General features: G+C 47.4%; 1 protein-coding gene across 10 annotated transcripts in view; it reads right to left on the bottom strand.

Annotated features, from left to right (window-relative positions):
• Dapk1 (death associated protein kinase 1) overlaps positions 1-13,502 on the bottom strand; it is a 209,150-nt gene that overhangs the window by 24,763 nt on the left and 170,885 nt on the right. For all 10 annotated transcript variants that reach the window (XM_004862456.4, XM_004862457.3, XM_004862458.4 and 7 more), the window contains 2 exons: positions 10,629-10,851; positions 3,225-3,413 (listed from right to left, as the gene is read on the bottom strand). In XM_004862456.4, coding sequence (XP_004862513.1) covers positions 3,225-3,413; positions 10,629-10,851 — 412 coding nt within the window. The remainder of the gene's footprint in view (positions 1-3,224; positions 3,414-10,628; positions 10,852-13,502) is intronic.

Genomic DNA, 13,502 nt, shown 5'->3' on the forward strand with positions numbered 1-13,502 from the left:
GTCTTAAAGCAACTCAAGAATGTATCTGTTTAGCATTTTAAGATATCCTGAAGTTAGTAAGTACAACTTTTGAAATATTCTAATAAGATAGTTTCAAAACACTCTTTTGTTATAAAGAGTTCATAACTATAACTTACCTGGTCTGTTCATGGGTTTGTTTATGCTGCCTAATGCTAACAGTTTTAAGAGATGCTAAAAAAATTTGCTTGCACCTCTGTAATACTGTACCATATCTCCCTGAAAACAGGACCATGTCTTATATTAACTTTTGCTCTGAAAAATCCAATAGGGCTTATTTCAGAGAATGCTTTATTTTTTCATGTACAAAACTCTACATTTATTCATGTGCAAAAATCTACATTTATTTAAATAGTACAGTTACTTCTGGAACATCATCATAACTCTCCAAAACCTGAATTCCATCCTGAATTTCTTTCGATTATGTTTCTTGTAGGACCACTGGCCCCAGTCTCTTAGCTGTGTCAGGTAGAGGTCTGGGGGTCAGGATCCTCTTGTGAAGAGATCCTTTGGTTCCCTGGTTCATCTCTCCACCCAGGCAGGAATGCAAGAGGTGAGTGAGGCTGACTCAGAACCAAAAGTCTCTCTGGAGTGGAATGAGAAACTCAGATAATGAAAGTGAAGTAAAGCGGAAGTTTTACTGATAATAGTGAAAAAGGCAGGGGAGGGGGCTGCCACACGCGAGCTGTATGACAGGGAGAAGCCCAAGGTGAGGTTCTCAGCCTGACATCTTTGTCTTGCTCATACTTATAGGGTAAACCATTTCTCAGACTGGTCCAGTTAGGATCTTTGTCTTTGTTTCTGGGGTGAGGTATGTAGTAGTTCACAGTCTTATAGTTCACAGGAGCTACGGGCACATGGCAAAAAGTATGCAGTGGTCCTCCAAGGGCAGCCCCTTTCCGTACATCATCTCGTGCAGTTATCTCCATTACACTCGCCACTCAGGTCCTTCCCTATGCTGCCTATCCCTCCCTAACTGTCCCTATACTTAGGTCCAGCAATAGAGCCCTCCTTAAATGAGCACTTCTTGTCCGTGTAGCCTGCTCATAGTGCATTGGCAACACAGCTGTGTTATCAGCGATTTTATCCCATGAGTTCTTTACTCAAGTTACAGTCTCTTACAGCCAAGCTTCACAAAGTTTCCGGTAAATCAGGTGTTAATCGAAGATGTATGAAACAGGAAGTTAAGAATCCACACATAAGAGATGAAAAATTGCAGGCATCAAAATTGAGAAAACACTTATTTCACATAAGTGCATTGAGTATGTCAGTTACAACACACGACATACTGAATTATGAAGATTCGTATTAGACACAACCATGCCCTTTCGTTACCAGGTGTCATGTTATTCGTGCATTGTGTCTGCATTCCAACTAGTCACTTGGCAATAAGTCTGGAGTTCATCTGTCTACATAGAGGCTCTGGTATTTACAAATAATTATAATTTATTTTAGCATTCACTTTAAGTATTGTCAATAATATTTATATTTAATTATACATTATTATTTTATAAATCAATACATCCCTCGTGTGTTGCAGCAGATGTACTAAATGCATCCATTTGGCTGATGACAGAAGTTCATTTGGGGGTAAGGCCTATATTATGAGTGTCCTGAAAAATCATCTAGGGCTTATTTGCAGGTTAGATTGTATTTTTGGGAAAATAGTGTAGATAAACTATTATTTTACTATCTAGTCTTTCCTTAAATTAAATGCTTAAAATGAGTTTTATTTTTAAATCACTTTAACTAAATGCCTTATAAGGTTCAAAAACAAAGATTTTGGGCTTTTCCCACATCAAGAGTGTGTTATTTTCTAAATATACAGTGCTTACATCAAAATATGACACTGTTGAGACACAGTATGAGTTACTAACAGAAGTTTTTAAATGACTGATGACCTATGCATATGGTAGCATAATTTATAATAGAAGTTAATGTTTTTGTTATAAATTAACAATATGTTAATAATATAGCTTTTAACTAAACCCTAATTATAACAGTGTGTTCCGAAACTATGTATTTTTTTGTTGAGACACAGTCTCACTTTGTATGACGACTGCCCTTGAACTCACTATGTAGCCCAGGCTGGTCTCGAACTCACCATGATCCTGTCTCAGCCCCTATAGTCCTAAATAAAAGGAGCCAAAGTCAAGGCGTGGGGGTGTTCGCCTTTCTGATGCCCTCTACTCTTTCAGAGTAGCTATCTTTTCTTTTTCCACTCTTTTTCAAAAATTGTCTTCCTTTTTTTTAAACTCTGCTTCTTTAATTCCTTACCGGTGCTGAGAGTTTTCGAACCTGGTGGCTGCATTTCCAGAGGAGCAGAGGTGCACTGCCCCCAACAACCCCCCCCCCCCGCAACACCTCGAAGTGACAAAGTAAAGGGGGCCCTTCTCCAGAGGTCAAATTGATGGGGCCAAACAATGGGGGGCTTTAAACCTCCAAGACTGTAGGATAAATAAACCTCTTTTCTTTATAAAGTACCCAACATCAGTCCATTTATAGTAACAGAAAATGGACTAATATAGCCCTATTTTACCGATGCAGGCACTATCTCAGGGAAATTAAGCAGGTTGTTCTAGGGCACACAACAACTTAGGGGCAGTTTCAAGACAGATTCTGAGTGTTTAAACTTCAAGCTTCAATTTTCAGTTCTATGCTGCCTTCCAACAAAGCAAAAATTCTTTCGTGTCTTGGGACTGGCTGGGTCCCTGAAGAGAGGATGTAGTGGTTTTCTGGGTGAAGAAAATATTCCCTAGAAAGACTTACAGCATCACCCCCTTGGAAATGCTTGAGAGGCAAGAACACATTTAAAATTTTGCATATGAAGAACGGATTGCCTATGTCTCTACCACACCATCAGCTATGACTTCAGCTGTGTTTTAAAATCATGTTTCTCATACTTGGCCCATCAAACTACTAGTGGGAGTGTGTTTTATGAGGTTTACCAGTCTTAGGAGGCTTTATTCATCATTGATTAAGCACCTGGTGTGTGCTGGGTGCTTTGTTAGGTAATGATACCCTAGTATTTGGCCTTTTTAGGGGTGTGAGCTGGCCATAATTCAGTGTTAGGTTACTCTACCATTTTAGATTGGGTTTTCTTCTAGATGTTACACACTGTTTAAGATAAGCTCCTCTCGGGGAATAACTTAGAGCCCTGCCAGGGGAAATCTGAGGTTTCTCCCTTTGGGGCACGTGGCACATACCATTCAAATAGGCATTCTGGATGTCAATGGCCTTGGTGGACTGGTCATCGGTGGAGCAGTGCAGGTGATGGGATGGAGCCACAAACACTTCCAGCATCCCTTTGGTGAGGCCTGGCTCGAACATCATGCTGCGGCTCCTCACACTCACGTTCTCGCAGCCTGGATACAAGTTGTTGATGCTCACAGAGACTGCAGGTTAGAAGGGAAGGACGTGAGACTTCACACAGCGCAGCCTGGGTGCTGGCTCTCCCCTCCCAGCCTTGCCATGAAGTTGCCTTTTCCAGAAACCCACCTGCCCCGACTCCCACCCAGGCCTCAGGCTGGTCCGAGCATCACCCCCTTGTGTGCTGTGTGGTGATGGCGCCTGGGGAGGCTGTGTTGGTCTGTTCTGCTCACCGTGCCTCCCCAGTGCTCTTTCTGCCTTGCTCTCTCTCCCCCTGAGAGGCTCTTTAGGGGCTGTATTCTTCTGGCTTGGTTGCTATTTGGTCTTCTGGTTAGGGCAACCACTGGGAGGCAGAGAAGGCAGGAGGCAAAAAAAGTTGGGGTATTTCCTTTCCTCTCATTTCCTGCTGCCTCTCTGGGACTAGCTGTGTCTCCCCACGATGCTGCCTCCTCCTGAGCAGTCCCTACCACAGCTCCAACATTCCCAGAACACTTAGGGTTGTGCCTCTCATCTTTTCAACCCAAGGGTGGTAACAGTTCTGCTATCTTCCTAGTATCTGGGTGCTTTACCATCTCTTCCATGTCCTTCTGAGTCCTGCCCACGACTGCCATTCCATTGGTAAAGTCTCAGGGTGTACTCTCCACTTGGACCCTGGCTGTCACAGAGGAACACCACGCTGGTCTACTAAGTTATTTTAGGTTGTATGCAAAATGCTTCCACACAGTACCAAACCATTACGTTAAACAATGCTGAATGACACAAGAAAGTTTTGAAAATCCCCTTGAAGGCCTTTCAGTTGCTCTGGCAGCACATTCCAATTTGTGGCATTTAGACTCTAACAACCCTTCAGTAAGTGCCATCTTCCCCCTTAATAACAAGAAAATGGGCAACAGTATACAGTTAGACTTTAATCACCCTATTCGATGTTCACTGCATTTGTTTTTACCAATGGCAGCGGTACTGAGTTGTCATTTACAGCAAAGAAATTAACTGTTTAACTTTCAATGAATGTATTTTAGTAAGTTAAAAATGAGCATGTGTATGTGTGTGCAAACATGTGGGTGCAGCTGAATCACAAACCCTGGGTCCCCCGAATGTGGGAACAGAGACTGCGCTCCCTCTCTGTCTTGCTGTGGAGAGCCTGTCACCCATCTCTCCACTACACTGAAGACCGGAGCCACCTTTCTGCTTCAGGGCTGTGACTTGGGGTCTCTTGGGGCCTGCAGTGGGTGCTCCCTAAATACCTGGTAAACAAATGCAATAGGGGAGGAACACAATGAGTGTGACTGTACCACACAGTACTGGTGCTTCAAGATCTGGAGCAACAGGCATTGAAAGTTACCAGAGCAGTGACCACTGCATCTGGGCAGTCTGACTTTTAAAACTGGAAATCCAATCACAAAGACAATCCCATACTTAAAGAGATCAAAGAGTCAAGACTCAAGACATGGAGAGTGGGAATATCCACAGGCGGGAACAAGGAGCAAAAAAGTAGATGGAAGAGACAGGGTTAGGTACAAAGAAAGAGGGTAGGGTAGCAAGAGGAAAGAGTTTTATATACACTTTATTATTTTCATAAAAGTATAACATTTGGCAAACAAGAATGGGAGATGAAAAGAGTAATGACAGCTTTCGAGATCATTACAGTCACATCTCAGTATATTCTTCTGCAGACCACATGTCCACATCTGATGGGGGCTCTGGCGATCCCCAGCAATGCGTATGGCGTTACCCTGTTCCCTGGAACTTGGGTCTAGAACAACCATCTGACAGGAGCATACTGGTTAATGGCCTGTGGGTTCCCTCGGACAGGCAGTATTTGGTAGGTGGCTGTCACTCCTTCCCAGGGTTAGAACAGGTGTTGTCTGTAATATGATTAAAGTAATAGCTTCTCTAGAAACACTGAAATCACAGAAAGAAAACTTTCTGTTCCTTGCTAAAGACTGCCTCCTGGTAGTAGAAAGTACCTGACCAGGAACAGAATGTACTTTGGCACCAGGGTCAGAAGGACTTCCTGAGCCTGCTGCTCTTTGGCCAGGACAGCAGCACTCTCTCAAGTGCTCCTCCCATGAGGGTGGATATTTTCCTTCATCCTGCAGAGCTACAAGCTCTGCAGCCACAACCCTCAGCAGGCCACAAAGCTGAGTGATGTGTGTGTCAGACGCAGTACAAGCAAGCAGAGTTCACTCAACAGCCTCCATCAAGCCTCATGAGTTAGGCCGGTGTGTAAACAAAAAGTCCTCCGATGCCACTTCCCACATCAGGAGCTCTGAGAATGTCTCAGATGGAACAATACCTCCAGAGGCTCAGGCTCTGCTCTGATCACCCAGTGCAGTCCTACATGGAAGAGCCAAAGTGGAGACTGGGCAGTGCTGTAAGCTGCAGTAAGGCCTCATTCCATAGACAAGGACCTACACCTCATCCTGCCTCCTGGCCACAGGTGCAGCCTTTGCCACCAGCATTTATGTGAGAAAGGCAACAGCAAAGTGCCAGGACTGTAAAAGCAAACAAACTTCCTGGTGTCTGAGTGATGGGGGGAAGACACATTCCCATGTAGGCATCACTCCCATGGGAGGAACAAGGCCTGACAAGTACAGGAGAAGTCACGGGAACCCAGAGCTCTGGCCAGGCACAGAGCAGAGCACGGCCAGTCAGGCACAGCAGGGCCACTGTGAGGGGATGACACTGTTGTTACAGAACCAGAGGACTTTCCTGGAGCAAGGTGCTCAGAGGTGGCCTTTCCTGTGCCCAGAAAGCAACAGCTATTTCTGTTCCACAGCACGCACCATCCACTGCCAGCACCTGAACTCCCCCAGCTGCATCTCACAGGCTCTTATATTTGTGGTACACTGCTATTTTGAGAATATAATTTTCCACTGATCAACAAGCTGAGGGCCAGGCAGGGACCAGTGGTGAGCTGCCCAGCCCACAGCTTGTGGGATCTTCTCTGGGTTCAGGCCCCGACCCCACCCCGTTGGCTGTGCCTCCTACAGCAGCTCCCTGGACACAGAGACAAGGGCCCCCACCAGGGCAGGAGAAGATGGTTCAAGTCTGGGGGGTACAGCCACTGTCTCTTCACCAGCTGCAGGCAGGTGCTGGATTCAACAGCAGGGATCCCATTACAGCGGACCCTTGACTTAGGAACTCAATTCATTTGGGAGGGCTAGGTGTAACTCAAGTTGGTTCTAAGTCAAGACTATTTTTCTCACAAGAAACAATGGAAATAATGCGTTCTGAACCCCTCCAAAGCACCCCTTAACTAACGTTTTCATAATAAAAAAGGGTTGTATAACATGCAAAATTTACCAGAAACACCAATAATTTTCCTCGTGTATTCACCAAAAAGTCACAGAATGTACCTAGTTTATCAGGAACAATTTCATACTATACTCACCATTCAAGTTGACGTCTTTGGCTTAGGAAGGGAGGATGAAATGCAAGGTGGTTATTGTTTGGAAGGAGAACATAAGAACATCAGGAATCTGGCTCTCTGCTGTCCTTTTTCTCCTTGGGAGTCTGTAGCCCAGTGAGACCTGCTTCTGGCTCAAAGGTCTCCACCTTTCCAGAACTAAAACCTGGTCTGAGGTTGTCTGTTTCTGTCTTTAACTCTGTTCTGCTGTATGACATGACATTGTCACCAAGCAAGTGAATGTAACGATTGGCTTTTTCTCTGTCTGGGTGGGTCTTCTCTACAAATGTTTGTAGCTCTGTCCATTTCTCAGGATTTCCTTTATTTCAGAAGAAGTCTGCTGCACTGTTTACTGATATTCCCCCTCCTCTTCAGAAAGCTCCTCAGCTGCCATCCTCTGTTGCTCAGCCGGAAGTTGCTGAAGTTCCTCTGTAGACAATTCCTCTGAGTGTTCCTCCACCAGTTCCTCAACATCACCACTGTCTACCTGCAAGCCTATGGACTCTGCTGTAGTGACAGTGTCATCAACCACAGGGTCAGCTGAAGGCTCAGACTCCTCTACACAGCCTTCAAAGTCTCTCTCCTGTATAATTTTAGATCACACTTTCTTCCAGGCAGATATCAGTGTCCTTAAGAGACACTGATTCAGGATTTCTCAATTAACCCCACACAGGAAAGACCAGCATTTGGGTCATAACTCAAGACTTTGGTCTTAAGTTATAACTAAAATTCTGGTCGTACCCAAGTTGTTCATATGTGAGGCCAGTCATAACAAGGGTCCACTGTACTTCCAAGATTGTGTAGAAAATTACTTTGCCCGCCACTCAGAGCAAACAGGCAACCAGGCATTAAGCAGTGCAGGCCACTCTTCTGTTCTTGTCCGAGTCCTTCCCCCTTCCAGAGGCCACCTAGCTTTGGGCAAACATACTTCTAATACTGACCAAGTGTGACCCTAGCCCTGGGATCTCAACAGCCAAAGGATTTCTGTTCCAATAGACTGTCCTTTCTCCACTGGCCTAAAACGTCATTACAGCAACAGGGCAGACTTCACACAGGGGTAGGAGGGCCACCTCTGCTCTCTTCTATTCTATGGGGCTCAGAGTAGAATGGAGTTCATGCGAGACATAGAGCCCATGTCCCTAACCAGTGCCATACAGGAAGGCAAATCCAGGGTAGCTGAGGTGTCCAGTTTTCTGAGGATCTTAGGTGATCTCTTTATTTAAATGCTGAAAACTAAAACCATTTTCTTCTTGCCCTCTTCTACTCTAAGAAGAAAATAGCAATTTGTTAGGTCATGCCCCTGGTGGCCGGTGTTCATCTTGCTTGGACAGCAGCCACACTCTTATGTCTCTGAGTCTCGGGTTACTTTCCTTGGAATGGGATTATGATTCAAGCTCCAAGTGTTTCTGTGGGTCTTCCTGCCTCTTACGGAAGTACCCACACACTGTTTGATCTCTGCCTAAGGAGCAGGCACCACATAAGCTGGCCACACTTTGCCTTCTCTTGTTCCTTTCTGGCATGTGTCACTTTCCTAAGACTTGCAAGTCCCCAGTGGACTTACTCAGAGCTGTGCTTCTTGAGTAAAGGATGAGGTTCAGCTCCTGGGAAGGGAAAAGCTCATCGGAGGTTTTCTCCCTTCAGGTCCTCCTGGTAGCAAAACCAGCATCCTCTGGGTGATAGGACTCCAAAAAGACTAGAGAATAGAGCTGCATGGGACTTAAAGCAGCATTTACTGCCTGAACCATCTTCCCGGAGAAGCAGGCTTCCACCAGCAAGCGTGAGCGAAAAACGGAAGGATTCAGCTGGAGAAGGCAGCCTATCCTCCCAGGGAGACCAAGGACACGGGAGGAGCAGCCTCCTCGCTGGGTTGCCAGGCTCTGCTGAGAGCCTGTGGGTGGCATCTGCTCTAGGAGCAGACTGTCCCCAAGGAAATCTGTCCCAGAGCGCTGCAACCCAAGTCTCTGCACGCTCGGCTGGAGGACGGGTTCAGACAGGGAGGCTTGCTGACAACATCACCATCCTGAACCACAGCTTTCCCAGAGCCTACTTCAGAGACCAGACTTGGAAAACTGACAGAGGGGAGGGGAATGGAAGCGTTACTTCTGCAGGGTGAAGACTGAGTAACAGTTAAAGTTCTTCCTCCTAGGAAACTCATGTCACTAGCTATGGGCCTCTGGGGCAGAAATCTGCACAAGCAATCAGAACCAGACCACTGGTTCCAAACCTCTCGTCTACTGATCTCATCTTTCTCTCTCTCCCATTTCCCTTTCCCTCCCCCCCCTCCCCCGTCCCTCTCCCTCTCTTTCCAGGCTCCTGTCCTATCAGGCTTCCCCAGCAGGATGGCCAACCTTCTCTACAGCTGGCACCAGGGATGCCAGAGGGGCACACCATCCACTGAGGGGCTGAAGCCACAGAGGCTGGCTCTACTTCTCAGATCCAGAAAACAAATCTGTTCTACAGTGTAACCAATCTAAGGGAGCCAACAAAACAGCAGAAAATGTGAGATGTGCACATGTAAATGTCATTTCCAGAGTGTCACTGACAAGCAGAGGCTCAGGCACCAGATGCTCCGTGGGTTGGCAGCTTTGGGACTCAGTGCAGCCACTGTCCTCTCAAGGCTCCAGAGGCCTTCGCTGCACCTCAGGGAAAGCACTCCAGGGGCTGTCGCGTGCACTGAACGAGGTATTGGCATACCACGTTTTGTCCAGTTTCCTGGCACTCAGTTAGTGCTCAAAATTATTAGCAGTGCATATGAGCAATTTTATCAGCCTACTAACTATAAATCCACATTGGTTGTATTTCTTACTCGAGTTTCAATTCTATTGTTATGCTCAGAGAAAGAAGTTAAGAAGTTTGAGTAGATCTCAGCCAAGTGTTCCCAGCTACTCATGCTCCCCAGACATCCTGCCTCACTGAGAGAGGCAGGTCGCAGAACTTCCAATCACTCTTTCAATCTAGGGAACAGCTAGGGCACCTTCGAAATGTCACGGGCAGAAAATGTTCCTGGGGCACACGGTGACACAGCTAACACTGTTGGAAAATTCTTGGAAGGTCTCTATTCTCACTCTCACAAAAATTCATTCCCTCCCTTTAAAGCAGAACTCTGGAGAAAGGACGCCCAAGAGCACAGTCTCTTCTGCTCACTGAGGTCACCTCTCCTCTGGGGAAGGAAAGGCAACTCTGCAGGCCTGATACGAGCCTGGACAGTCCCTGCAGGAAGAGGGTAACTGTGTCTACAGAGATCAAAGGCGGAAAGAGTGCCAAGCCTGCTGGCCAAAGAGGGCTGGTGTGATGTGGTCAAACGGAGTGACTGCTACAACCATGAAGGAGTCTTTGGAAACAAGGCTCAGCTGCAAGGGCTAGGCCGGGCAGGAACAGGGTTTCTTCAGGAAGCACTTTTGCTGCTCTGCATTCTCACGTGCCTGGTGTGCCCGTAACACTCCAGAAAAAAACCAGAAGGGTGAGTGCCCTCCTGGGGGCCAGAACTGTGTCGGTGCTGTGTTTGGACCTGCACTGGCCCAAGGGTAGAGTCCTTGAGTAGAACACGACGCAGTTTTGCAGTGTGCACTTGTGATTCTGGACCTTTGCATCTGTGTGATCTTAATGAAGGGTCTTTTCCACAATGTTTGGGGCAATTTGCCATCCCTGGACAGGACAGGGTGGGATACAAGACCAACAGCCAACTCAGATTACATCAGGCCACCAAGGCCATGGTGTCTGCTCCTTCACAGGGCAAGGGACCAAAACACAAGACCTCAAACTGGACTGTAGCCTGAGAGAGTGAAGAAGCCAACACCTGCTGGACACATCACAGCCCTCTGGAGGCTCCTACCTGTTGGCTTAGCAGCCAGAGGCGATGGTGGGAAGCGAGTGGAGTTGGTGGAGGAGAGGCGGGGCCGGCGCCTTCGGAAGAAGCTCCTCAGCAGGCCACACTTGAGAGATTCCACCAGGGTGGTTTTCCCGGACCCTGAGTGGCCAAAGAGCTTGAGCTTGATTCTTGGCTGCAGGTTCTGTGTGGGACGGAGCTGCTGGATGAAGAGCCCTCGGTGTGTGTCCTGGACATGGAGGAGAAAGCCTGATAGTCACAGGGAAGCAAAAGCTCGAGCACGTGTTGTACGATCACTCTCAGGTTTCCTATTCCTGGGTTTTGCTCGTGTTACAGATGCAGTTTCTTTCTATCTCCACTGAAATTTTTAAAAATTCAAGTAAAATTCTCACCTACCATCACCATTTTAAAGTGTACAGCTCATAGGTTTTTAGTGCATTTCTAACGTTTCCTAACTAACACTGTGATCTAGTTCCAGAGCACTTTCTTCACCCCAAAAGGAAACCTACCCATCAACAGTCACTGGCCTTTTCCCTCTCCTCGGCCCTGGCAACCACTGCTCTGCCTTCTGTCTCCATGGACTGCCTGTTTGCACAGCACTGTGATGCATAGCAAATCCGGTAGAGGGACTGTGAAGCCATCAACTTAAACACAATTAGGATGAGCTCTGTTTGGCCAGACGGAGTGGCCAGTTCCTCTCTGTGTGGAGGGTCTGGTTCCTTGATAGCAGTGTCACAGAACAGGAGGGCAGGGAGATAGGGTAGTACAAGGGACAAGGCTTCCTGTTGTGGAGGGGATGAAGGACATAATAATCTTCTTGTTTTCTTCTCAGTCTTACAGCAGGCGTTCCCCTCACACGTACTCATTCATGGATTCACTCACTTGCTTATCCAAAACACAAGGATCATATGCTGCTTGTGCTAAGTCCAGTGCTAAGGACTGGAAGACTTAGACCAGGCTAGATCTGTACCCCGGGGAGGCACAACACGGACTGCTTGGCATTAAATGGAGCACAAGTACTCTCAGGTGGGACAGTGTTGCCAAGGTGCTCAATAAGTATCCAGAGAGCCCACCTCAAGGCCTGTGTGGTGGGGCTTCCCTTGTGCCATCTGGTATCTCCTGCCTCACACACCTACTTCTCTTCCTTCACATCCTGTGCTGCTCCCGAAAAGCAGCTCCCTGCCTGGAGCTGCTGCATGCAGCCTGAGCCCCCGCCCCATCCAGGAGGACACCTCTTGTTTTAGCCTATCACATGTTCCACAGAAGCAGTCTTGCCGGTCATCTCCCCTGAAAGCTTCCTCCCCAGGCTCCATTGTGACCCCAGACTGGAGAATTAGGGGGAGGACTGCCCTTGTAGACTAACAGCCAACTGGAAGGTGGAGACAAAATCCCTAGTCCTGACACACGTAGAATGCCCCATGAACAGGCTTTGTATATCCGACTTCAGTCATAGGGGCCCTCGCAAGGGCATCCTGGTGAGAGCTCACATGTGGTTGAACTATATCTTCAGTTTTAATTCTGAGATGCTCATTTTCTGTTCATCTCTAATAGCGGGGCTACTGCTGTTTTCCATTAATAACTATGCAGTTACAAACTCACGGGTTCCCCGCCCCTGCCCCCCAGATTCGTTTTCCTACCTTCATTTTTTATTTCTAAGGTGGGGGGAAACGGGACCAGGCATTCTCAGGAGATGTAACACTGCCACCTAGTGGGCACTGTGGAAAGCTGCAGGTGGCATGTGCAGGTCTCACAATGGCATGTGCAGTTCTAATAACATAGGCACGCTCCTGGTGCTGGACACTAGGTGTCTCAATAATGCAGGCACAAAATGTCCCACACAGTGGGGAATGTCCCTGGGTCCTAGTCAGCATCCACTGAGCATTTACACAGAAGAAAACCCTGTTTAGGATTTAACTGCATTACATGCACAACCCAGAGGCTTGGGGAGGGCACGGTTTCATGTACCCTGAGTTTTCCAAGATTGTGTCTATCTTATAAAGTGGCATTTGAACACACTTTGTTTTCCCCTCATCCCAGAAAACTCCATTAGCATGCCCTGGGGGCCTTCGAGCTGCCAAGCCAGTCATCCAGGTGGTGCCTGCCAGAACTGCTCCCAATAGCCCCGGGGATGAGTGGCATCTGCCCTCACCACCCCTGCAGCCTGTGCCCACCATGTGCATACTGGGACCACCGTGTCTTATTACAAATAATTTCCCTTCAAAGTCTGCTCTTTTCCAGAGAGGGCACACACTGACTTTTACAATTATCTGTATAGACAAGATGGATACGGATGTGTATAGATACGTATGGGTTTTACTGCAGGGAGGTAAAGGGGCACTATAGAAGATCCATCGTAAAATGCCAAGGAGGCTTGGGTTGGAAGTCACAGCTCTGAATGGTGATGTGTGGAACATTCTGGTTTCCTCTTCTAACCTCAAATCTCAACAAGTTCGCAGACAAAATGCTACAGATCTCAAAAAAGGATAAGCTATCTCACTAGCAATTCCCCTGGTTCATTATCTGGGTCAGCACAAAGGCTGACAAGGCTCTATTCTGAAACAGGTGCACTGTAGAAGCATCTGGTAGGCTGGAAGGAATGGGTTGGGATTCTCTCCTGTGTCCTACCTGTTACACGTCACCCAGTGTGACCTCGTTGCCCCTGACCCACTCAAGAAATCTGGCCTTCCTCCCATCAACTTTACCTTCAGAATTAGCTCCTCACCCTCCTCTGGGTCCACAGCACTGCCTACGCCTCTGTCGCATAGAAGCCCTAAGCGGGGTCACTGTGGCAACAGCCATCACCTTCCACTGTGAGCAGCCTGCCAAGCAGGTAAAAGCATTCTCTCCACCTGCTCCAGAACACACAGCTCACTCCACACA

The sequence above is a fragment of the Heterocephalus glaber genome, unplaced genomic scaffold (genome assembly GCF_053883595.1).
Source record: "Heterocephalus glaber isolate CG9 unplaced genomic scaffold, H.glaber_assembly_v1.0 deba00000546, whole genome shotgun sequence".
Lineage (NCBI taxonomy): Eukaryota > Metazoa > Chordata > Mammalia > Rodentia > Bathyergidae > Heterocephalus > Heterocephalus glaber.